This window comes from Mastigoproctus giganteus, chromosome 6, assembly GCF_048544385.1.
Source record: "Mastigoproctus giganteus isolate SK-2022 chromosome 6, ASM4854438v1, whole genome shotgun sequence".
Lineage (NCBI taxonomy): Eukaryota > Metazoa > Arthropoda > Arachnida > Uropygi > Thelyphonidae > Mastigoproctus > Mastigoproctus giganteus.
The window spans coordinates 237,058,310-237,084,974 of record NC_143580.1 but is presented as its reverse complement, the minus strand read 5'-3'; the positions used below and the strand labels follow the sequence as shown (position 1 = coordinate 237,084,974).

The window sequence follows — 26,665 nt, the reverse complement described above, 5'->3', positions numbered from 1 at the left end:
GTGTCACAATTTTTTTTTTTTGTTTAGAAAAATAACATCTTAGAATTTTTTTTATCAACCTTCATATATCTATAATTTGCAATTATAGAGCGATTTGTACACAATGAACAGTTGTTTGGAAGAAAAGTAATACCGAGAGTGAAAGAGAAAAAGTTTTTTAGATGCAGAGGAAGCAATATTTGTAATGTGCTTGTGCCAAGACAGATCAGAAGTCAGGGTAATCCCCAAAAGAGATATTTCATCTTGCCAAGAAATCGGAGTGTCACCAAAGATAAGCATAGGAGAACAAGAATCCTTTTTGCGAGATAGTAATAGACAATAGTAATCATGACACGTGATGCAAGAAAGCAAGCGTATGAGCTTATGTAGAATCAGCCAAAAAAAAATTTACACAACCATTTCCTCTAAATGTTTGTCCAGTTCCTCCTTAAATTTATTTAACCTATCAACTTCCACATCGACAGATGGAAGTTTGTTCCAGCAATTAACCACCCGCTAGCTAAAGGCAAATTTCCTCACATCTATTCTACAGCTGTCTTTCCTGAATTTGAATTAATGCCCCCTTAGGTTCGTAATGCCCCCTTAGGTTCGCAAATTTTGAAGTAGAAGGAAAAACACCTCTGGAATAAGAAAGTGAAAAAAGGCAGCAAGATCTGGAGTAAGTTCAGGAGTGCAGGTTCTGACAACAAGTGGAGAAATACTATCAGGACCTGGAGCTTTTTTAGTATCACGATTCATTAAAATCCTTCTGACATCCTTTTGATGGAAGACCACAGGAGGCATTGAATGGAGCATGTTGGGGAAGGTGGGAGGGGTTTTTCCAAGATCATTAATACACGAGTTGGAAGAAAAATGGAATGCTGGCAGGTCAGTTTATCCTTGGCTGAAGTGACAATAGAACCATTTGGTTTTGACAAAGGTGGGAGCAGAGATGGATAAAAGTTGTGGCCAATAGCTTTGGCAAGAGATTAGAATGCTCAGCTACCTTTAGAGCAAGAAGTAAGTTTTCTACTCTTAGGCTGTTCAAAATCTAGTTTGGACTGATTAATAACTGCTTACAACTGTTGTGAGCTCTGGTGTCGGCAGAAAATGAAACTGAAGAATTGGAAACAAGCCAATTACGATATGCATCATTCTTCTCTTGAACAGCCTTAGCACATTTATTGGAATTTCAAGGTTTAGATAAAGGAGAAGATTTTAAAGTGGAGTGTGGAATAAATGATTCCATTCCTACAAGAATAATATCACTCACACGATCTGAGCAAACGTTGACAATTTTTGTTTTTAGAAAAATAACATCTTAGAACTTTTTGATGAGACCTCATATATCTATAATTGTTACATTAAAAGTAGAGATTATCTCTAATGGCTCTCCATTCAGCAATTTTTCTTCTACTCATAAACCATTACCAATGCAAAACTCAACTTCTAGGACAACTCTTTATAAAATACATAACTAATTACTAATTAAAGATACATAACTAATTTATAAAAATGTGGAATATATCAAACAAATTTACTCTTGTGATCCATTTTTCATGGGTGTTTCTGATGCTTCTTTTAGCTCACCAAGCAAAAATTCATACAGTGAAGGAAAACGCAGAAAAAAGACCCTGCCTGTCATGCAATTCTTCTGAACTTTATCCCGAGAACGGTTCACACCAAATATTCGAGTCATGAGAGCACTGAACAGAATTGTAGAAGAATTCCTTACCTTATAAAGAAAAAAAAAAAAAAAAAAATAGCTGTGAAGATTAACTGTTTAAGAAAACAAATAATATTCCATTTTATTTTCATGCATGAAATATTTCAAATATATTAACACTGATTTCTGAATTTAAAATTTATTGAACAAAATTTTTCCTACAAATTTTTCCATTGTCTACTTTCTGGCAACAGTTAGTTTATAGCAGGGTTCGGCAACCTGTGACTCTTTAACTTTTATCCCACATGGAGCACAATCTGAAATGGAGTTAGAGGACTTAAAAATCAGGGACATGTGGAGTGCAAGACATGCCTTAAAACTGAAATTAAAGATTTGGAGAGGCAAAAGGCTGCCCTTGCAATTCAACACAAATTTATAAAATTTCAAATTTATATACATGTCTTACCAGACATGTATATAAATTTGAAATTATTTTCGTTTGGACTTCTCTCAGTTTTTAGTTCGACGAATTTCTGCAGGCAAATATTTTTGAACATGAACTATATTAAAAATAAATCAAGAAACTGTCTGAACAACACGAGTCTCTCAGCTTGTTTAAAGATGAAAATTACGGCATACTCGCCTGATGAGACATTCGCTCAAGAAGTTCAGCAGAAGTCACATTAATTCATACCTAATTGGATGTTTGTTACATTTTTTCAGTACTGATAAATAATATTTCAAAATATATATATTTTTAATAAAACACCTTTCCACTCTATTCCATTTTTTAAAAAACTCCCACTCCTCCTTCCAGCTTGAGCTGAGGTGTGGCTCTTCGGATTCTCTCTCTCTCTCTTTTTTTAAATTAAGATCAAAAATGGCTCTTCACTCAAAAAAGGATGTCAACCCCTGGTTTATAGAGATGTGAGCAGTCTGGAAACTGGATTTAGCAGTATAAGGAACAAAAATTAGTAATCATGCTTCCACCACAAAAAAAAACTGGAAATTTTCCACATATTACTTCCTATTTTCTTATCTCTCAAATTGAAGAAAATTGGCAGGAATGCTAGGTTTTGAAATTTACATAACTTTATTTGAAGATTTACACTTGGACCAAAAAAAAAAAAAAAAAGGACAATTATTTTAAGCAAAAAGAATTACATGTGAGATATTAATTATACAAATAAATATTTTGTAAAGTTTTTCTGTAGGCAAGAACACAAAAGATATTAAAAATCTAAAGTACTTTAAACAGAAGCATATATTTGTTGACATTGAACTTGTGTTTTCTGTAGACTGTAATCTTCAGGAAATACATGTAAAGTAAGGTTGTTCCAAAGAAATTAAGCAAAAGCAAGCTAAGTCAACAAATGTGGACATCATAGGAACATCAGAAACATGGTATCATTCTTATATAATGGATCCAGAATTTGAACATTAAATACAATGTGGTCAGGAGGAACAGACAAAACAGAAGGGGGAAAGAGGGGTAGCACTTTTAACTGTAATAGTTGATCAAAGGACTAATACAAGTCCAATACCTTGAATTTGAGGATACTTTTTATATAAATTAAAGCACTTAACCATTTATTTTTCTCAACATTACCACATTAGTCTGATTTTGGACATACAAAAACAAGTTATGCTACAATTAAATTCTGAAGTATATGAGACAAATAAGTTTGAAGCAAATTTTTATTTTTTCATTCTATATTTTAATACCAGTGATCAGTGGTATAAAATATGGAATAATAATAAAAAAAATTATCGTACGGAGCGCACACACGATAATTGCTCACTTGATACCAAGCAATCTATTTTAAAACTTTCTTCCATGTGTACAAAGTTAACTAATCCCCAAAAACAAATGCTTTAACAAGTCATGTCTGACTTCCAGCTAGGCAGTGCATTTTTCCTTTCATTCCAATATTAACTATAGAATGCTTATTTATTTTTATATTAAGAGCAAAGAATGAACAAGTATAACTTTTCCCACATCTTGCCTGATTACAGGCGAGATGTGGGAAAAGTTTGCTCCCTCTATATTTAATAACTGTGATGTGATGCGAAACTATCATGGTGATTTTCGAAACCTACACATAAAAATTGATTAAAAACACCATTTAAGTTCTTGGAGGTAAAAATCGTGTTGGCTAATGTAATCGATTCACACAGATTCACTCTAATATAGCTAGGGAAGGACATCATGCTCCCAGAAACCCGATGTGCATGGTGTTCTGGGAGCATCAGCAAGAGGAGTCTGACAGCAGCATGGTCTGATGATGGGTTGTTTTCCATTAAAATTAGTACCACATTTAATACTACTGTTATATCACTTGAAATTAATAATATAGTTTATTAAGCTATTCGTCTAAACTACTGTATGTTAAGGTGACGTTTCAGATATCTTACTGATACCACCATCATGCTGCTAACAGACTCCTCTTGCCGATGCTCCCAGAAACCTGATGTGCATGGTGTTCTGGGAGCACCAGCAAGAGGAGTCTGAGCAGCATGGTCTGATGATGGGTATCAGTAAGATACCTGAAATGTCACTTTAATGTATAGTAGTTGAGGCAAATAGTTTAATAAACTATATTATTAATTTCATATGAGAGTGATATTAAATATAGTAATAATCTTAATAGATTCCCTCATTATTTAAAATTAAAGTGCATAGTCTACAATACTTACTGCCCAATTAGATGCTTTAAATCCTTGAATAGCAATCTTCACTCCTTCAGCTACGTACATCATAACGTTTTCGCCCAGACAGGCATCTCTGTACAGAGCTCTGAGGATATTGAGAGCATGGACCTGAAGTGTTGGGGGATGATAAATCATAATTTCCCAAAAATTATATAAAAGATTTTATAAGAGGTTTTTGATAAAAAATACTTGAATTATACTAAACATGGTTTGAAATAACTCATTATTTAACAAGTCTTGACTTATTAAAAAATACTGACTTATTTCAAATAATAAATATTTTATTATTTGAATGTTAAATTTCATTAGTATATGGCCTACAGCTTGTCATACCAGCAACTAACAATTATTTAATTACACAACTTTCACAATGCACACTGTATCAGGTTACATCAGAAAAAAGAGAGTGAAAAGTCCATTCTGAACTGTAATAATGAGTAGTTAAGAGACAAATGACACAAAAGGAAGACAAAGCTGATTACAGTGGATTACTATATTAATCCATATATATTACATACGAACATGAGTAGTAGATAGGGGAATATGTTGGGAAATGGGTTTTCACTGTATGAACATTTATAGTTTAAGCAGAGGAGTAGAAATAATTTTGATCTCGTCGGGGGTAGCTGAAGGGCCCAATCTGACAACAAAGGACTCTGTCCTAGTGGAGGCTTTTTTTTTTTTTTATGAAAATTCCAAACAAAAAAGGTCCTTGAGGCTGTCGCAGACATTCTCTCGGATATGCCAGACAAGCTGTGCTCTATACACTTAAATAGAAAGGGTGCAAGAATATTTGCTGATGCTATCGAGGCAGTGTTAGGTGGGTCGGAAAACTGCTAGCTTGGGGGGAGACAAAGACCAATAGATTGACAGTAGCCACTGGCAGAGGTGAAAGAGATTCTTGCACTGCTTCTATTAGAATGAGTAGAAGCCTGAAAAACAAGATGCATGGTATTTCAGAGACTGCTGGGAGCCATTGCGGTACAAATAAACACATGGGTTGTGTTAGGGTAGCTAAGAATAGAAACAGGTGCAGGTATACTTGCGTGTACACCAATGCTAGGAGTTTAGTAAATAAATTTGATGAATTTCAGGTATTGCTCAAAACATCAAAGGCAGATATTGTTGGGATATCAGAGACGTGGTGTCACACAGATATAAGGGATGCAGAACTGCAATTTGGGGAGTACAACGTCTACAGAAAGGATAGACAGGATAGGAAGGGGGGAGGGGTTATGCTATTAGTTAAGAAACACATAAAAACCAAGGAAGTGAAGCCAGTCGACATCGCTGGACAGTGCAGTGTTGAGTCAGTTTGGTGTGACATAAGCATTGGGAGATCAAAATTGAGAGTAGGAGTGTGCTATAGGCCTAATGACTCTGATGAGTATAATAAGGAACTGTACAGGGAAATAGAGTGGGCCAGTAAATCAGAGTGTCTTATAATGGGAGATTTTAATTTCCCAGATATTGACTGGAATTTGGGGGCTGGTTACTCACACACTAGCAGGGCTTTTGTGGATTTATTGGATGATTGTTTTCTACATCAGCATGTTCGGGAGGCAACTAGAGGGAGTAATACTCTTGATTTGATTATCAGCAGCGATTCTTCATGCATTAAGAATCTGCAGATAAATGAACCACTAGGTGGCAGTGATCACAGTGTGCTGAAGTGGGATTTACTGAAAGAGGTAACTACCATTAGGGGTAAAGGGAAGGGTTATTGCTTCCATAAAGGCGACTACGATGGACTGAGACAGTATTTAAATTCTATACAGTGGGACCAACTGATGATGTTACCAACAGCAAATTCAAAATGGGAAGCATTCAAAGAACATATCTTGGAAGCTACTAGGCTTTACATACCAACTAAGAAATATTGTTCAAGGTTTAGGCCAAAATGGATGTCAGATGAACTAATGAGGCATATGGCAGAGAAGAAAAATGCATGGGATACTTACAAATTAACACATGACACAGAAGCCTATGATAGATACAAGTTGATATGCAACCAAGTTACAAAGGAGGTTAGGCAAGCGAAGGCAGATTACGAGAAATCCTTGGCAAGGGATGCAAAGAAAAACAGCAAAGAGTTCTTTACTTATGTAAACTCTAGAAGGAAGGGGATGAATCAGATTGGTCCACTTGATATTGATGGGTCAACTGTTGATGATCCTGCTCAGGTAGCTAACAAACTAAATGAATATTTTGCATCGACATTCACACATGAGGAGTTATTCAGCAAGGGGAATGCCAGAGGTGTATTCAACTCTAGCAGTAAGCTACAGAATCTTGAAATAACTGGGAGTAAAGTGGAGGAGAAACTGTTGAAGATAAACACAAGAAAGGCACCCGGGGTGGATGGGATCTATCCAGTTATATTAAAGGAGGCAGCAAAGGAAGTAAGCAAACCCTTAGCCATAATTATGAGAGCTTCCTTGGACTCAGGGGAGGTACCCATAGACTGGAAATGTGCAAATGTGACCCCAATTCACAAAGGAGGATCAAAGGCTGACACAAGTAACTATAGACCTGTGAGCTTAACTTCTGTTCCAGGAAAATTAATGGAGGTACTGGTTAAAGAAGCACTGCAGGATCATTTAGACAAGACTTCAGTTATAGCTCAGACACAGCATGGTTTTGTTAAGGGGAAGTCTTGCCTGACCAACTTGATTGGATACTATGATGCAGTCACAAAAGAACTGGATGCAGGGAATAACTTTGATATTATATATTTGGATCTTAGAAAGGCTTTTGATACTGTTGCACATGGAAGACTGCTACACAAATTGGAGCAGTGTGACATTGGAGGCAAATTGCTGCTATGGATAAAGGGGTGGTTGAGTGGGAGAAGACAGAGAGTGGTAATCAATGGACACTGCTCATCATGGACTAATGTTATTAGTGGAGTCCCTCAGGGCTCAGTGTTGGGTCCATTATTGTTTTCTGTATTTATAAATGATATTGATGATGGTATATCAAGCTTAATGTCCAAGTTTGCAGATGATACAAAGGTTGGCAGGGTTGTCAAGGACACTACTGACACTACACTGCTGCAACAGGATCTGGAAAGGTTGAGCAGATGGGCTGAGAGGTGGCAAATGAAGTTTAACATTGACAAATGTAAAGTACTACACATGGGAAACAGCAACCCCAGGGCAACGTATCAACTCTGTGGTACTACACTGACAGTGGTAGAGAATGAAAGGGACTTGGGGGTGATTGTGCAGGCAGATATGAAGTTCTCTGAGCAGTGCAGACGGGCTGCAAGAGTAGCTCATGGAGTATTGTCAATGATATACAGGAATTTTTCCAGCAGGGATAAGGAGGTGATTATTCCATTGTATAAGGCAATGGTCAGGCCACACCTAGTGTACTGTATACAGGTCTGGAGGCCTCATTTCAAGAAGGATGTAGAGCTGCTGGAACGAGTACAGAGAAGGGCAACAAGATTAGTGAATGGAACAAAGGGGTGCTCTTACGAGGAAAGGCTTAAGTTTTGCAAATTACAGTGTCTGGAGACTAGGCACCAGCGAGGTGATCTGATAGAGGTGTATAAAGCCTTGAATGGTTTAAGCATGCTCAATGCTGATGGGATTCTTCCTCTAGCTCAGAAAAATCACCTGAGAGGGCATAAATTCAAATTGAGGAAAGACAGATGTAGGATAGACGTGCGGAAATTTGCCTTTAGCCAGCGGGTGGTTGGTTGGTGGAACAGACTGCCATCCCTTGTGGTGGAGGTTGATAGCCTAAATAAGTTTAAGGCTCAGCTGGGCAGGTATTTTGAACGAACAGAGGGGTGAAGTGGAAGTGGGTTTTTTTTTTTTTTTTTTGGCTGATGCTGCATAAGCTTGCTTTCTTGCATCAAATGCCTCTACTAATGCTAATGCTAATGCTTGCTACCTGGGAGTCTAAAACGCGGATGAAACCGATATTCAGGTGACACTCAAATCAAGTGACCCAATTTCGGCAAAGTCCGGAAGGGTCTGTGACAGCCAAATCCTCTACTTGCACCTTCATGATGGTGATCCTGGGTATATCCCCCATATGCAAGTACACTGTGGATAACCACCCAGGTGTGAACAAACATAACCAGGGGTTGAGTTGTGGCACCCAGACCACATGGAGGAATGCCGTCCCTCTGTGTTACCAGGCAATACTAGGTGATAGATGACTCTCATCAACCAGTGCAATACCACCACTTTGCTTACTGGAGGCTCAAAGTGGTGGAACCCATGTTTAGCATCTCAGATCACAACTTGGTGATTGTCTCTTCTCCAATGGAGTCTTTATCTCATGTTTAGTCTCTAAAGATAAGTTCTAGTCAACCCTTCCCCATCTCTTCCATCATGCAGTATGACTGTGACTTTTGAGGTTATGATGGTGAGACACCATGATTGGTGAGATCCAATCTTCCTTACATTTCAAGGGTACAGCTCTAAAATGGTGTTCGCAGGCCGGCCACTAGTTAGTACACTGGACCGAACCTATTGGTAACTCTTTAGCAGGCTTCTGGATCAGCTAATGTATAATCTTGCTACCTTTACTCTGCCAGATAATAACTGGAGAGAGTCCAAGTAGTGTGTAGGGGGGGGGGGGCATTTTCGAGCCCTCGTTATGTCAAGGATCTAGGTATATTCTTACCATATGTACGCCATATCCAAATATTTCATTACTTCATACAGAATACACCATGAATTGAATACACCATGAATTGTCAAACTAATAGAGTAAGCTTATCTGCGAAAAGATCTAAACATCCCAAACACTTCCTATACTTCATTACTGATCTCAACGATGCCCATTTCCACTTTCAGTCTGCCAAACCCCATGTACTTTTTCTGACAGAATCTCAGTTATCGGCTGATTCGACCACTGCTCATCTCAGTTTGACCAAATTATTCACTGTATGATTCCTTTCGCCTCAAAGGTGAAAGCAGCATGTGTCTGTTCTGATATTCCCTGTCAGAGACTAGTTATTTGGAATCTCCTCTTTTCGATCTTCTCTGGCTTAAAATCTCTCTACCTCATTGTGTCAAATTCATCTGTTGTCTCTACCGTTCTCCCAACTCCACTAATCACTTGGAGCTCTTTGACTTCCTCTCTTTGCAACTGGACTTTCTCCAGTCCAACTTTCCAAACAGTAAGGAAATTTTCCTTGGTGATTTTAATGTTCACAACTCTAGCTGGCTTCCATTTTCTAGTTACACTGAACCAGCTGGTCGAGATGCTGAGGCTTTTGCAATTACTAATGACCTTGCACAGATTGTTCATTTACCTACAAGAATACTGGACAACCTAACCACACAGCCAACACACTTGATATTTTTCCCACAAACAACCCTTCTAAGTACACAGATGAAGTGAGTGGTCCTTTAAGCACCTCAGATCACAACTTGATGATTGTCTCTTCTCCAATGGAGTCTTTATCTCATGGCTATTCCCAATCTCGTGTTGTTTGGCATTAGAAGAATGTAAAATGGAATGATCTCCTTTATTCCCCACTCCACTTTAAAATCTTGTCCTTATCTAAACCTTGATTTTCCAATAAACGCATTAAGGCTCAAGGTTCTAGAGATGCTAAGGTTCAAGAGAAGAATGTTGCATACCATAATTGGCTTGTTTCCAATTCTTCAGTTTCACTATCTGCCTACATCAAAGCTCGCAACAATTGTAAAGCAGTTATTAATCAGTCCAAACTAGATTTTGAACAGGCTAAGAGTAGAAAACTTGTTTCTTGCCCTAATGGTAGATGAGCATTCTGGTCTCTTGCCAAAGCTACTGGCCACAATTTTACCCATCTCTGCTCCCACCTCTGTCTAAACCAGATGGTTCTATTGTCACTTCAGCCAAGGATAAAGCCGACCTGATAGCATCTATTTTTTTTTCCAACTCATGTATTATTGATTGTGGTAAAACACCTCCCACCATTCGCAGCACACTCCATTCGTTCAATGCCTCCTGTGGTCTTCCATCAAAATTATGTCAGAAGGATTTTTACGAATCTTGATGCTAGGAAGGCTCTAAGTCCTGATGGTATTTCTCTACTTCTTCTCAAAAACTGTGCTCCTGAACTTGATCCTGTTCTTTGCCACCTTTTTTCACTTTCTTTTTCCCAAGGTGTTTTTCCTTCTGCTTAGAAATTTGCTCGTATCCAGGCAGTTCCTAAAAAAGGGTGACAAATCCCTCCCATCTAATTATCTTCCCATTACAATATAAAAGATTAGAAATCTTATACTACCCATTACAATTACTTCTACTCTTTCTAAGGTAATGAAGAAATCAATAACCGCCAACTCGTAAACTATCTAGAAACCTTCCATCTGATCGACGATCGCCAGTATGGATTCCATCAGTATCAATCCACTGGAGATATTCTGGCTTATGTTACCCATTTATGGACAAATTCAATGGAAAAGTTCGGTGAAACACAAGCAGTTAAGGGCGCCTCTGTAGCCAGGTGGGAAGGAGCAGCAGTGCGTAGTACATGCTTCTTGATTAGACCGGTGTTCGAGCCTGTCACCACCAAATACGGAGGATGCAGAAAGTTCAGAGAATGACCACCGCATATCCCGGAGCAATATGGCCTTAGTTGCTAATGCTCCTAAAAACCAAATAACAAACAAACAAGCAGTTACTATTGCATCTAAAAGGCTTTCGATCACGTTTGGCATAAAGGTCTTCCAAACAAGCTTCCATCTTATGGTTTGCCAACTGTATTTTGTAATTGGTTATCCAGTTTTTCTTTCTGACTGCTCACTGATTCTCGAATATCCACTACCAACTCCTTAAATGCTGATCTCCAGGTAATTCTCCAGTGGGGCAAAGACAACTTAGTTGATTTCAATCCTAAAACTCAGTCCTGTCTTATATCTCGCAAAAAATGATTCTTCAGCTGCTATGCCTATCTTCGATGACACTCCGATTTCTAGGCAAGAAGATATATCACTTTTGGGAATTACCCTGACTTCTAATCTCTCTTGGCACAAGCACATTACAAATATTGCTTCTTCTGCATCTAAAAAACTTGGCTTTCTCTTTCGCTCTTGGCATTACTTTACTTCCAAACAGCTGTACTCTCAGTACGAATCGCAAATCCGCCCTACCATGGAATATTGTTCCCACATCTGGGGCAGTGCCCCCAAAAACTCTCTCAGGCTTCTAGATTCCATTCAGAAGAGGACAATTAGGTTAATTAATGACTCACCTCTAATGGAGTCTCTTCAGAGTGTCTGTCTCGTAGATGTTCTGTTACTGCTGCATGCCTTTTCTACAGATACTTCCATGGGCACTGTTCTTCTGAATTTTCTTATACAAAGGGTACTAGGAAAGTTTTGCAATATGACGCAACAATGAATCACAGGAAGCTGCTTGTTGCTGCATGTTGAGACATGTTCATACGTGCATAGTAGCCGCCGCGCCAAGTCGATGGGCTCAGTTATTCATTAGTAGTGAGAGTGTAAAGTGCTTGCGATGGCATCGTGGTCACGAAATGAGATAAGGACAGTTTTGCGGTATAATTTCGTGCATGGTTTAACCATAGACCAGTGCTTAGAAGAAATGACTCTTGCACTAAATGATGATTGTCCACATCGTACAACGATATTCAGGTGGTATAGAGAATTCCAAAGGGGAAATTTCACTCTGGAGGATTCTGAGAGGCCGGGAAGGCCACGAACGTCAGTTACGGAGGAAAACGTTACTGTTGTGAGGAAAATGCTTGACGAAAACAGGCGAGTGACCTACCAACAGATAGAGGATACTTTGGGCCTAAATGCACCAGCAATTCGTTCGATTCTGCAAGATCATTTGCACGTGAAGAAACTTTGTTCTCTCTGGGTGCCGCATCAACAGACTGAAGAGCAGATGACACGACGTGTGACTTGGTGCCGGGAGATGTTAAAAAAGTTTGATAAGGGACAATCTCGGTATGTGAACAACATCGTGACAGGTGACGAGACTTGGCTGTACTATTACGATCTGCCGACCAAGGCTCAAAACAAAGTTTGGGTCTTTGATGATGACGACACACCCGTAATTGTCAGAAAATCCCGATCTGTAAAGAAGAAAATGATAGCTGTATTTTTCAAATCTAGTGGAATTGTGGAACGTGTCATTTTGGACACGCAGAAGACAGTCACAGCTAAGTGGTATACTGAACAATGCCTGCCTAAAGTCATTGGATCTATGAAGAACCTGCGGCCAAAGTCAAGAATGGACACCTGGTACCTCCATCACGAAAATGCTCCAGCTCACCGCGCCAAAGCCTGCACTGAATATTTGACCACAACAGGACTGAAACTTCTCGAGCACCCTCCCTACAGTCCAGACCTTGCTCCCTGCGACTTTGCACTGTTCCCGCATGTGAAAATGAAGCTAAAAGGGAGGCGGTTTTCCAGTGATGAGGACCTTCTACGGGCTTGGGACAACGAGTGTGCTTTACTCCCTAGTGAAACTTGGCAGAACTGGTTTAAAGATTGGTTTCGGAGGATGGAGAGGTGTATTGAATGTAGAGGAAATTACTTTGAAAAAATTAAATAAACAAAGCTGTATTGCAAAACTTTCCTAGTACCCTTTGTATAATTCCCGCTCTCACTTTCAAAACAGTCCGAACACATGCTGCCACAAACCAACATCCATTTACTGTCCAACTTCATACTCACAGAACCAACTTTTCATTTTCCTCATTTATTTATTCAACTGCCAAAACGGCAGTTGAATAAATAAATAAATGAGGAACAACCTTTCTTCATATATATTTCCTGAAAATTACAATCTACAAAAGTTCAAGTCTAATGTGAACAAATATCTCCTTTCGTCTTCTCAACCTACAACCTATTCACAGTACTAAGTACTATAGGTTCTAATACCTCTCATGTTTGGGGTTTTCCTTAAAAAAACAGCAGCCTTTAGAAAGCTGAGATCCATCTTAACAAAAGGCACTTTGCTGTTTAGCACACAATAAAGGGATAGCACCCAACAAAAGGGATACAAATGGCACATGAGGCACATGTAATTTGTATAATCCACATTGAAATCTGTTTAGACACCCACATATCTTCTTGTGCATTGGAACAACCAGACATCCATTCACAAAAGCAGCTTAAAATTAGCTGAAATAAAGTCTGTAGTACTTGATAGCAATGCACCACAACAAATTTCTATTACCTTCCAGAGACAAAAATGCCACCGCCTACCAATGAACAAATTCCTTGCTGCCCACCACCCACAATCCCACTTCTGGTGGAGGGAGAGTTGTCAATACACACTAGAATGTAGCCACATTTACGTCTGTTGGCAAAAATAATTCTATTTAAACTATACAAATGTAAACTAGCATTTGCTGGTTTAAATTTGTAGAGTTTGTATAGTTTACATTTGTATACATTTGTATTATAGAGGGTACATGACAATTTATATGGAAAAGGAAATGCAGACAAAAAATTTTACAAGCAACAGCCAGAATTTAAAAAATTCAATAAAATAAGAGGTAAATATTTTATTTTTGTTGTCTTCTTTCTCCCCATGAATTTAAAATCATATCAAATAAATGAAAGATACATTTATTTTTGTCAGAGATAAACAAAAATTGGACTCTGCACTACATTAGTAGTGCAGAGTTTAATTTCTTTTAATTCTTTCATAGTGCAAAAAAAACAATACTCTTTTTTTTCTATAGGAAAAAATACTTTTAAAAAACGTTTCCTGTAGTACATTACCTGCTGACTACAGTCATGCTCGGAGTTTGTTTTTGCCATCTGTATCAATGCGGCCATAGCTTTTTTGAAGCAACTTGATCCTGTCACATCTGGTTCTGTGATCAACAATGCCTAACACAGAGAAGATTCCAATAAATTTTGTTGCATTAGCTATGATTTTGTATTTGCAACTTTATTTTCCATTTCCCACACTCATAATTCTAAAATTTTCAAAAGAAAACTTGAATAAATTAAACATTAAGGACTAATAAATATGTAACAGTAATCCCAAGTAAAATTATCAACTCAGCAGTAACCCTTTCAATATTGTTGAAAATGTTGAATGGGTGCCTGTAACACAATTATAATAATGTATTAAAAATACTACACTGTATTAATATAGTAAAGTATAGTAATACAGTATTAATACTATGTGATACTATATTACAATCTTGTGGTTATAATACAGTCTGATATAAAGTTCCCTACAATATACTAAGACTTCAAAGACAAATCACATGGTGTAGTGTGAATGATATAAAAAAATTTGCCAGTAAAGATAAAGGGGTAATTATCCTATTATACAAATCACTGGTCACACAATTAGGCCTGTATACAGTATCCTGAATATTGTATGCAGGTCTGATATTAACTAAATTAAAAGGATACAGAGGAAGGCAACAAGAGAGTTGTGGATGAAAGAAGTATTTAAACAGGAAGAGACTCCAGTTCTCTAAACTAAATAAGTTTGGAAATACATTTGAATAATAATCTAATTGAGACATTTTCAGACCATAAAAGGACTGAACAAACTTTATGGTGGAGGAATATTTCTCTTTCTAAGCTGGTGCAAACAAGGGGAACATAATTTAAATAAGGAAAGATAATTGCAGACAATGTATGAAAACTGTCTTGAAGAATGTATGAAAACTGTCTTGAACTAGTCAACTATTTTAACCGAGTCTTGTAAAGGCAGTGATATTTAATGAAGGATTAGATTAATATTTTGAAGAGGCAGACAAAAAATAACGTTTGGTAGATGCTTTATCTCATTTTTATTTTTTACTTAGTATTTGTTTTTTACAGCAAATATGCTACAGAAACTTTCCATCCTTGCACTGTTAAATGATTTTAAAACTAGTACTAAATGTATAAAACTATCATCATTTCTTTTTCAATTACTACCAAAAATTTAACAAATACAGAACATTCCAAAGCTGTTATATAGATAGAAGTGAAAACTCAGGCCCAACCAAAAAAAAAATATATATATATATATATATACACACACTGTATATACACACTGGTGTACATCACCTCTTAAAATTGTAATTGTCATCCGAATAACATAAGTATATGGCAATGTTTCTTACAGATTGCATCAGATAAAATTGACACATGTAGGTGATGACGTGATATTGCATCAGCTGTTACTGTCAGCTATATAAGCACGCTCTGCAAGAGTTGCAGTCATTCCTTGCTTGAGTCAGGATGGCGAGTTATGTGCAGTTGATGCCATGAAGAAAGTGCTATTGTTGCTTTACATGAGGAAGGATGTTCTTCCCGTCACATTGCTTACAGTGTCTTGTAATCAGTTGACAGTGAGTAGATTTCTTTCCAAACTCAAAAACTGGTTCTGCTGATAGAAAAAAAAAAGGAACTGGATGCAAACGAGTCTCTACGCCAAAACAGGACCGCGTTTTGAAGCACTTATACCTTAAAAACCATAAAGCTTCTATGTCTGAGCTGAAAAGAGAATGGGAAGAACATACAGGAGTGTTAGCAAGTGGTAACAGTCAGAAGATGCCTCTTCAAAAATGGACTTCTAGCCCCTCCACACACAAAAAATGAAAAAGGCCAGATTAATTTGGTGTAAGGAGCATGTCAAATGAACCCCGAGCAGTGGAAGTCAGTTATTTTCTGGAAATTCAAGAAATCCAACCTGCATGGCTCTAATGGGAGACAAATGATTTGCCATAGACATGGTGAAGAATAACATCCAGACTGTATGGTGTCTACAGTGAAATTCCCTACCAGCCAAATAATATTGGGTTGCATTTTGTATCACGGAGTAGGTCATCTGCAGTTTATAAAAGGTTCCGCAAATGGGATACCTGGCTATATTGGAAAGCAAATTGCTGCCAACCATTTCAGCCTGCCAGTAACTGCATCTTTCAGGACGACTCTGCTCCTTGTCATCGGGCAAAAAGTGTAAGAGGCACTTCTGTAGTTACTTTAGCTTCATTTCTGCACTAGAGGTTCGACAGTAATATGTTTAAATTTGTTACAGGTGAAAAAAATGGTTGAAAGAATGGTCCATTACAACCCTTAGCTGGCCAGGAATCAGCCCAGCCCAGACCTGAATCCTATAGAGAACTGTTGGCATCATGTCGAATCTGCAATTGGCAGAAAGAAACTAAAGACCCTTCAGGAAGCCATAATTCGTGTTTGGAACCACAAAATATCAGTTGATTATCTTCAGAAATTGATCTTGTCAATGCCTCGACGGTGTGCTGCTGTCATCAGGGCCAGAGGCAGTTCAACTAAATATTAGTTTGCACCTGGTGAACTTTTCATTTTGTGTTCCATTTAAAATGATAAATTGAAGCAAATTCAGTCATAATTGTTGTGTTTACCAAAACTGTTGTATAAAGGTTGCAAATGCTCATTTTGGAATATTTTGAGAGCACCTGTCAAATATTACTTAGCTTTGCCTTAACTATTAATAAATATCTTTTGTTTATATTTCTATTTGTGATGTTAGTCATTAATGTAACATACCATCACAAAAAAGGGTTAGAAATGTAAAACTCATAAGTGATGCACTTTCTTTGAACACCGGTGTATGTATATATATATATATATATAGATAGATAGATGTGAAATTTGGTGAGAATTCTGCTACACTGTCTATTATCAGTTGGGAACCCTGCAAAGACATCCTGGATGATTTTCAGTTGCCTTGATTCCCAATACACCAGTTTAAACTAGAACTAGTGCAACAAATGCATGTTTCCCAATGTTCATAGAGGACAATATATGTATATCCAATATATACTTTAAATTAACAACTCACAGAAAATTTAAAGTTATGAGGAGCATTCTGAACTTCAGGCCCAATAACCCACCAGTAAGACAGGTCTGTTAAGCATCTCATCCTAAAGGTAATAGTAATAGTATTCACCATGTAGTGAAAGGAAGCCACAGGCTTTTTCTGCACTGGAAAAAAAAAAATGGATAAGAAATGCATAAAAAAAAAAAAAAAAAAAAAAAGACCTAGGCTATAGTCTGCAAGATTGCAAAACAAAGTACAGACATCATCATTATCATCAGCCATTTTCAATCCACTGCAGGATGAATGCCTCTCCAGCAACTTTCCAGTTCCTTCTGTTTTGAGCACTGGCCATCCATTTACTAGCCGAAAACTCTTGAATTTCATCTATCCATCTCTGCCTTTGTCTTCCAGGTTTTCTTCTAGCTCCTCTTGGGTACCATTCTGTTATTTTCTTAGTCCATCTGTCATCATGTCTTCGAGCTATGTGTCCTGCCCAAGACCATTTTAGTTCTTTAGTTTTGATAAGAATATCCTTTACTTGAGTTTGCTGCCTAATCCATGTGTTTCTCTTCTTATCTAACAGTCTGATTCCCAATATAATTCGTTCCATTTTTCGCTGTGTAGTTCTCAGCTTCTCTTCCATTCTTTTGGCGAGTGCCCAAGTTTCACTTCCATAAGTCATGGTGGGGAGTATACATTGGTTCATTATTTTACGTTTCAGACAAACTGGGATATTGCTCTTCAGTACGTGACTATATTTCCTGAATGCTATCCATCCAAAATTTATTCTTCTCTTGACTTCCAGCCATTTATCATTATTACAGCTAATAACTTGTCCCAGATAAGTATATGGCTCCACCTTTTCAATTACTGCTCCTTCAATTTTTATTTCCCTTTCTGTGGCATACTTGTTCATTATTACTTTTGTTTTAGCCATATTCATCTTTAGTCCAAAATCCTTACTAACTGTGCATAACTGATTAAGATTTTCCTGTAATTCTTTGGGATCGTGGCTTATGACCACAATGTCATCTGCAAATCGTAAATGGTTTAGGTACTCTCTGTTCACATTGACTCCTTTCTGCGACCAGTCTAATCTTCTGAAAGCTTCCTCATGGGCAGCAGTAAAAAACTTCGGAGATATTGTGTCTCCTTGTCGAACTCCTTTCTCGATTTTAAATTTCCTACTGTCTTTGTCTAGTCTAATAAAGGAGGTAGCACTCTGATATATTTTCTTCAAAATCATAATATATGGATATCTATGCCTTGTCTTTCCAGTGCCCGAAACATTGCCTTATGCTGTATGGAGTCAAATGCCTTTTCACAATCCACAAATGCCAGGCATAATGGCGTTTTATATTCATTTGCTTTCTCCATTAGCTGTGATATTATGTGAAGGTGATCCATAGTTGAGAATCCTGTCCTAAAGCCAGCAAGCTGGCTTTAGGACAGGTATTCTTTCTAATCTGTTAGTATTCTTTCTAATATTCTTTCCAAGTATTCTTTCTAATCTGTTAGTAATGACCCTTGTGAACAACTTGTAGATGTGGGATAACAAGCTAATTGGTCTATAATTTCCAATTTCTGATTTATCTCCTTTCTTATGCAGCAAAACTATGATTGCATTATTCCACTGCTTAGGCGTCACACCTTTTCTAATGCACTTTGTGAAGAGCCTTGCCAGTTTTTGTGTTATGTCTCTTCCTCCAAATTTTAACAACTCTACCGTAACTTTATCTTCCCCCGGGGCTTTCTGATTCTTCATTTTCTTCAATGCATGTTCTACCTCATCAGGAGGAATATCAGGTATGTTGTATGTGTTGCTACTTTGCAATCCATCTTCCCCACTGCTGGCATCATTCCCTCGCTCCATGTATAATTCTCTATAGTAGTCTTCTGCTATTTGAATTATGCCTTCTCTGCTGTTTATAAGTACACCATCGCTATTCTTCAGTTTCAGTATCATTTGTCTTTCTGTATTACTGCTCATGGCTGCTGATTTAAATCCTTTGTTTTCCCTTAATGCTTGTTCTACTTTTCTTGTGTTAAATCTTCTTATGTCCTCTCTGAGTCTCTTTCTAATGGCTTTGCATAACTCAGTATACTCAATTTTCTCCCTGTCAGTGTTTTTCTTGCTCTTCATTCGTTGTCTTCGGTTCATCATGAGAAGTGTTTCTTGACTAATTTTTTCTTCTTTGGATTTCTTTTTCCCTATAGGTTTCTTGGGCTTTATCACTTTCAGAAAGTTGTAATATTCCTCGTCGATATCTTCGTCCTGAGCAGTCTGCAGAAGCTCAAACTTGTTCTTAAGGTCCAGTACATACTGCTTTTTCTCCTCCTCTGTTATCTCAAAGACCTTTGTATTATTTACTCGAGTCAGTTTTTTCCTTTCCTTTCCTACATCTATATCAAGTGTACATCTTACCATTCTGTGATCACTTCCAACATTTACCTTATTCAAGATGGTAACATCATTCACAATATATCTTCTGTTAGTGAGGATGAAGTCGATTTCATTAGTTGTTAATCCATTTGGACTCTTCCATGTCCACTTTCTGTTCACCCTTTTCTTGAAAAAAGTGTTCATTACTGACAATCCTTGAGATTCTGCAAATTCCACAAGTCTTTCACCAATTCCAAAATTTCCTATAGTTCCTCTTTCTGCACTGTTTTGCCCTTTTCCAACCTTAGCATTGAAGTCCCCCATAATAATAGTGTAGTGGGTTTTCTGCTCATCTAGAAGACTCTCAATTTCGGTGTACATTTCTTCAACCTCTTCATCATCATGGCTCGATGTTGGTGCATAAATCATTATAACCTTTAGCTTGTACCTCTTAGAGTACAAAGAGCATCAATCATGGAAGCGTCCAAAAGAAGATATGACAGAATTGAAAGTAAATGATAATTCATTTAAAAATACCACTCTGAAGACAACAATAACATAATGAAAGTACACAGAAAAGTGTACTTTCATTTCTTTTTCTCTTCTAGTTTGTGGAAATGGCTCTCCATTTTCACAAATTAGGAGAGAAAGAGTCTTCCACTACAGATATCAACTCACTGTACACAGCCCAGGCAGCCAGATAACACTGGTGACTAAAGCTAGTCTGATGGTGATAAGACTTCCTCTGCTGTAAATAAGTCAGCAAGGCTTGTGGTTAAGATGACAGAATAGTGCTCAACAAAGTACACAATCCAATTCCCCCCCCCCCAATACAATAAAAATCTGAGGTTTCCTGCCTTCTTTGCTACAGCAAGAATGAATGGTGCCAGATCAGAATGAAAGTTGAAATTTATTCTTTTATTTGTCCAACTTATCTCAACACATAAAAGTGTCATTTATTGATAGTAAAAACCACTTAAAACTGCAATATTAAAAAATTATCTCTATTTTCTTTTTAATATAATATATTTCAGCATGCACTAGCCATGAAAGATCACAGGGTGACATATGAGCAGCGCAGCATGCTGCTGCCTACACACAGAGTAAAAGTAAGAAAATGGAAGGCATGAAACAAGACAGGAGGGAGGGGGGGGTAGATAAAATAGGCAAGGTGACTATCACAATATATTTTTAAAGAAAAAAAAAAGATGACTTTACCTGAACCATAAAGGGTACACCAGCACTACGTCTAGTTGGACAGAGTTTAAAAGTCGTTGCTTCACCTTTGATGACTGAAAAAAGATTCTCTAACCAAATGCTAGGTAGACTATGCACAGCAGGAATAGGTGTCCTAAAAAACATAAGTTTTGATTATGTTTAATTATTACTTCTGTTATGCTATTCAAACATTTCAGAGAGCAAACAGACATACCTCCACAATCTATCGCTCAGCTTACAGAAGCCAACAAAGGCCTGTTCAAATGCCCCCCTATGTTTCACTTCAGCTAACTGATGGATAAAAAACTGCCCAATTTCAAGAATCTATTAAAAACAAAAAAGATAAGTGCTGATTAAAAATATATAAGGTAAAAATGAAGAAACTAAATGAAATAAAACAATCCAAAAGTAGAAGCCATTATCATCATAAATCACAATTATCAAGCAAATTTATAAGGTACACACTTTTAAAAATTAACAAAGGTATCAATCAATCACATTCGCACAAAGTCATATGATAACAGATAAATCATAACAATGCCATTATGAGTATTTTCCATAAAAACTTAGCCCTTAATTTTTACTAAAAAATTACTTAAACTAGTTTGATTTTTTTTTTGTAATAATTTAAAGAATAAGGTTCTGATTAAGGTTCTTCTATTGACTGAGAAATCCCATCCACAATTTTTCTGATGATGGTACATTATACTACACCAATAATTAAAATTTTTGAAATATGCAATGCAGGTTCCTTAAACTCCAGATTATTCTTTCTCTAGAGCAGTGGTTCCCAACCGGTGTGTTGCGACCATTTTCAAGTGTGCCATGAGATTAAGAAAATTCCATTTTCTTAATCCAAAACCTACCATGAGGGAAAGAGAGAGTGAATGGGAATGAGTGGAAGAGCAAATGTGATTGGCCGAAAGAATACAAAGTTAAAAATAACTTACATTACTTTATATATACTGTACTAACAAACATTTACTAACCACATAAACACTATCACTGCACTCTTCCCCTGGCCTGCAAAAAAAAAAAACTTGCGGCTAGGCCTACACCACAACTGAAGAATAACAGTAAGTTGAGGTGCCCAGAGAGTGCAGTGCAGAAAGTAAGAGTCGAATAAATGAGATGAGAGCTAGAAGAATGAATAAAAGTGTAAGCGTGTGAGAAAAAGAACGCAAACCATAAATGCTACAGTTAAGTAGACACTAACCCTAGTTTTAATTAGTATTTAAATTTACACTACACATTATTGCATCCCCTCCTGGTGTGTGAGAAAAAGATGAATGAGTTGAGTGAAAAAAAAAAAAAAATATATATATATATATATATATATATATATATATATAAAAAAACTTGAAAAAAAATTATAAAATAAGAAAAAGTATTAAAAAAAAAGAAATAAAAAAAAAAAAAAGAATGCAAGTAGAGTGAGAATGCAGATTATGAATGAAGTAAAGGTGTGTCTCTCCCACTCCCTCGACTGGTGGGTTCCCCACTGCCAGCTAACATATCCCACCCCCGAAGCGGGGTGGGCAGCTTGACCTTCATACCAGATTCGACACTGCTTGGACATGACACCGACATTCTGCGGCTTTGCTGCCATCATGCTATTGGCGATCTGAACTGGGTACTCTAACCTGTTTCCCTTTAAAACCCCATCCCCAGGCAGGGGAGGGAGGAGACGGATCTCTGTCTCCTCTCCTCCCTGCCTATCTCCCATACTTCGCCTGGTGGGGCTCGTCTCCACTGACCTCTTTGGGGATGCCTACTCTATCATCCCTATTCTTCTATCTGTTTTCCCCCCAGTCTTCAGTCTCCCCTCCTCTCACACTAAATCGACAGAGTACACCCTTAACAATGCCGTCAAATTCTAATCAGCGTCTAAATTCTACCGGTTTCTTGTAAATCTCTAAGACAACTAACACTATTAGCTGTTATTTAGCGTATAGCCTCACATGTCTAAATTTAATAACATCAAAATTTTGCCAGACCTATTAGGCCTTTAACACATCTCTTTAGCGCTGAACCCCAACCAGTGATTTCCTAACAGCAATCCCATTAAGCATTAATGTCAAACGCATAATTTTTTTTTTTTTGGTCCTAGCCACTGAAATCCCAGGAAACTAGGTGGCAGGACCTGCCAGAGCAATTTGTTGTGATAATGGATACACCCGGCTAGCCTCCACGGCAAGGTATGGGCAACATCGGCTCCACTAGGGGCCTGGCGGCCAATAAGCCGGACAAACAATGGGCACAACATATCACACTGCACAGACACGGCCCACACACTTTCAAGTCTCTGGCCAGTGTATTGTCCTCGATACAGTGAAACACACGCGGAGATGGGAGAAATCCCAGGTGCCATCTGACACGAACATACCTTATACCTGTGCCGTTAATATTCGTCTTTTAACTTAAAGCATGACTTGAGTGACAAAAGATTGGGAATCACTGCTCTAGAGGCTTAAAGATAATATAATTAACTTTAATCTTTCTAAATCCTAATTGTTTCAAATCTCAACAAAAAATTATCCTCAGTAATAGCCATATTTCTACACTTTGAATATAATCAAACAAATAACATTATGTGGCACAAAGATATTACATCAATAGCTTCCTTAGCATCAAAAATACTAAAAATTCAGTTTTTCTTCTCAAATATTAGCCCTATACAAATTCTAATTCTGTCCAACACAAAAATACTCTATTAAAGTCGAAACGGTTTTAGGGCCAAGTGTGGAACAATTTTAAAAAGATACTTTCCTTCTTTAATGCACATAAAGAAAACTAACAATAACTGGAACAAGTCTGACAGAAAGATAGCAGTTCTGCATTGGGTTCATGGTATGGCAGTGCCATGAACATAGTTATAAGCAAGTCCTTGAAACTACTTTTCAGAAATTGTTGGCAGCCGAACAGAGGTACTTTTAAGGTGATCTTGTTTGAAATATCTTCATCAATTCCAACTTATCTTCCATGAATAAGATGAGGTGTTCCATATATATAGCAGAGATATGTGGAACATATCTGAACTCAGTTTGTTTTCCTAACCTGGCTAAATATTTTCTCGCACTCAGTACTGCTATGTGGAATTGTTATAATGCCAACCATAACTTGGGATAATATATTTGCATAGTGCAATATGTACTTGTCACTTCAGCAACCAAGGCCCATTGTACATCAGTTCTCTCTTCTTTCATAATAGTGTCTGGTAGATTAGATGAAGAAATAACGAAGCAAAACCTCTATTGCTTCATCTGCTTCATCTTTAACAACACTAGAGAATATAGGGCACTTGTACACAAAGATGCACTATCAACTGATGAAATCTGTATTCCTCAGAATTTATAAGAACGTCATTCTCCCATGGAAACTTGTGCACCATGTAATCACATGTAGCCATAAAGTATTTCTTCATTGAGCAAATGAACAAAATCTTCTTTGCTTGTTTCAGACTATGGCAATGGAAATGTCTATGACTAAGCCAGAATCATTCTTCTGGTTTAATCTGTTATGGTAATCAATTTCCAAAAATGGAAGGTCTGAAAACTGTAGGTAAAACAAATTTACACATAACATTCTTCAACAGATGAATGAATATATGGATGTGAGGTATGTTGGATTGAAGAGTTCAGATTTTCAAACATTGGTATAACATTTAAAAGAAACAAACAAATTGCTTTATTCAAGCCAGAAGCAAGAAACAAACAGGATTTTCTGCACACGTGAGGCACATGCCTAGAATTACCACCTTGGTCGGCATGTTTAGGATTGCTTTCATCAATTTGTTTTTCAAAACTTTCAAATGGATTTGAATATGAGTCAGCACCACCCTAGTGTTGGCTTGTACTTTTCAGTTGGATAACTGTGAAAAGTGCTCATATTGTTTTTCTTATTACTTTTAACCTCTTCTTATTGTTAAAAGTTGCTACTGTTCTGCCAGTCTAGTTACATATGTGTTACATATTGCCAGTCTAGATAGCCAATGTGTACATATATGCTTCATCAATTCTCTCTTCTTTCATAATAGTTTTCAAAACGATTTTTACTTCAATGGCAAATATCAAACCTCTTCAATGGCTGTTTAAATCTATCTTTCCTTTTTAGTACTATTAATATAAATTATATATATAAATTTATTACTACCTAGAAAGGAGTAATAAATTTTCACCAAGTATTCACTCATTTTCACAAGAAAATGCATACAGATCCCTTTCCAGGATACAAATTAATAAGATCACAAGGAAAGCCTATTATCACAGTGTGCTCAATTTCTTCTTTTAATATTCTTGCTATTAGACATACCATAACAGTTCTTTATAAACACTTAGTGCCAAACAGTTTTTTAAAAGTTGTTCAGATGACATCCAATGTTGTTTCCTGTAGAGCAGGCGTCCCCAAACTATAGCCCGGAAAAGAATTTTATCCAACCCATAGACAATTCAATTAAATCATAAAAATAAATAAATTTTCCGTTTATACTCCAGCACGACAACCAAGTCAGTATAGTTTACAATAAATCTTCAATACAGATATTTATCGTATTTAGTAGTCACGGGTTTGAACCCCGGTCCACTCAAGGAACGCGTGCTATGCATTCTCACTCCTGACCACTGGGCTACGTCAATGTTTATATTAGATCACAATAAAATTTATGAAAGACTATTAATTAATCAACATTCTTCAGTTGATTAATAGTGTTAACGCCTCCGTTTCGTCAGCTCAGTCTTGTTAGATATTTATTCTGTTACTTCCACTCAAAGTTATTCTTTGAAACATCGTTAAAATAACCCATTAATCTTGACTCTAACATTAAATAGCAATAGTTGTTAGAGACAGCAATTATGGATTTCCTAATCCCTTACCTTGGTTGGATGATGCTTGCGTCCCTCCACAGAGACTTATCCCTTTTGTAGTGGGGGTTACTTTCTGCACATCATGTTGTAAATATTTTTCTTTAGTACTAAGTTAGAAGTTCACTTGTTAAGTTTTAAGTTAAACCTTCGTTAGAGTTTTGTATATACGCTTTGTTTAATAAACTGTTAAGAGAAAATACAGAAGAGTTGTATTGATTGAATGTTCACGAGCACGACCAACTTCAGTAGCCTCAACAAATAGTTTCATGAAAATCTGGGAGAAAACAAGTTAGTGTCATGTTTTGTAGTTAGGCAAGTGGTTACTGTTTTCACCTGATGTTACATTTTTGGTAATAAATAAAATTTCATTCCCTGTCATATGAAAAGTCATGGAAATGTTTTGCTGAAAATCAACTGTTTAAATATTTTTTTGTAATAAACCTTAATTTATTTCAAATTTGTAAATAAATTTTTGCTAAAATATTTCATAAAATTTTAACACGTATCAGCACTTACTTACTTCAATATTTATGAGTATTTTTTTTATTACAGTGACCCCATAAAAATCACATAGAAGTTGATGTCGAAAAAAAGAAAAGTTCATGCTGAGTGTCACGTTCTTAATGAGAGGTGGCCAATTAATTACTTTTTTTGCACTGACAAATGATACTTGCACTTGTCTTATTTGCAATGAAGCCTTGTCGGTGTTCAAGGAATATAACATGAAACATTACTACGTCACAAAACATGCCTCAAATTACAATAAATTTCAAAAATGGGATTTGCAGCAGGAAAAACTCCAAGAACTAACCCAAACTTTTCAAAGTCAACAATAGAAGATTAGAACTTTTACTTATCAAAATTTATCTGCAGTTAGAGCTAGTTTTCGAACCTCCCAAATCATTGCCGAAGAAGAAAGAGTTTTTTTTGGATGGAGAATTTGTAAAACGAATTTGTTTGGCAATTGCAGAAGAAGTATGTCCTGAGAAAGTAAATAATTTTGTGTCTGTAAGTTTATCTTCATCAACTGTAACAAGAAGAATTAAAGATTTAGGAACCGATGTTCAAAACCAACTCATAGAAAAAAGTTCG

General features: G+C 36.9%; 1 protein-coding gene across 1 annotated transcript in view; it reads right to left on the bottom strand.

Moving 5' to 3' along the window:
- LOC150085111 (tRNA (32-2'-O)-methyltransferase regulator THADA-like) overlaps positions 1-26,665 on the bottom strand; it is a 184,464-nt gene that overhangs the window by 114,771 nt on the left and 43,028 nt on the right. The window contains exons 6-10 of the mRNA XM_090376467.1: positions 20,926-21,035; positions 20,712-20,844; positions 14,077-14,187; positions 4,343-4,465; positions 1,521-1,714 (exon numbers count right to left, since the gene is read on the bottom strand). Of these exons, the coding sequence (XP_090232593.1) occupies positions 1,521-1,714; positions 4,343-4,465; positions 14,077-14,187; positions 20,712-20,844; positions 20,926-21,035 (671 nt within the window). The remainder of the gene's footprint in view (positions 1-1,520; positions 1,715-4,342; positions 4,466-14,076; positions 14,188-20,711; positions 20,845-20,925; positions 21,036-26,665) is intronic.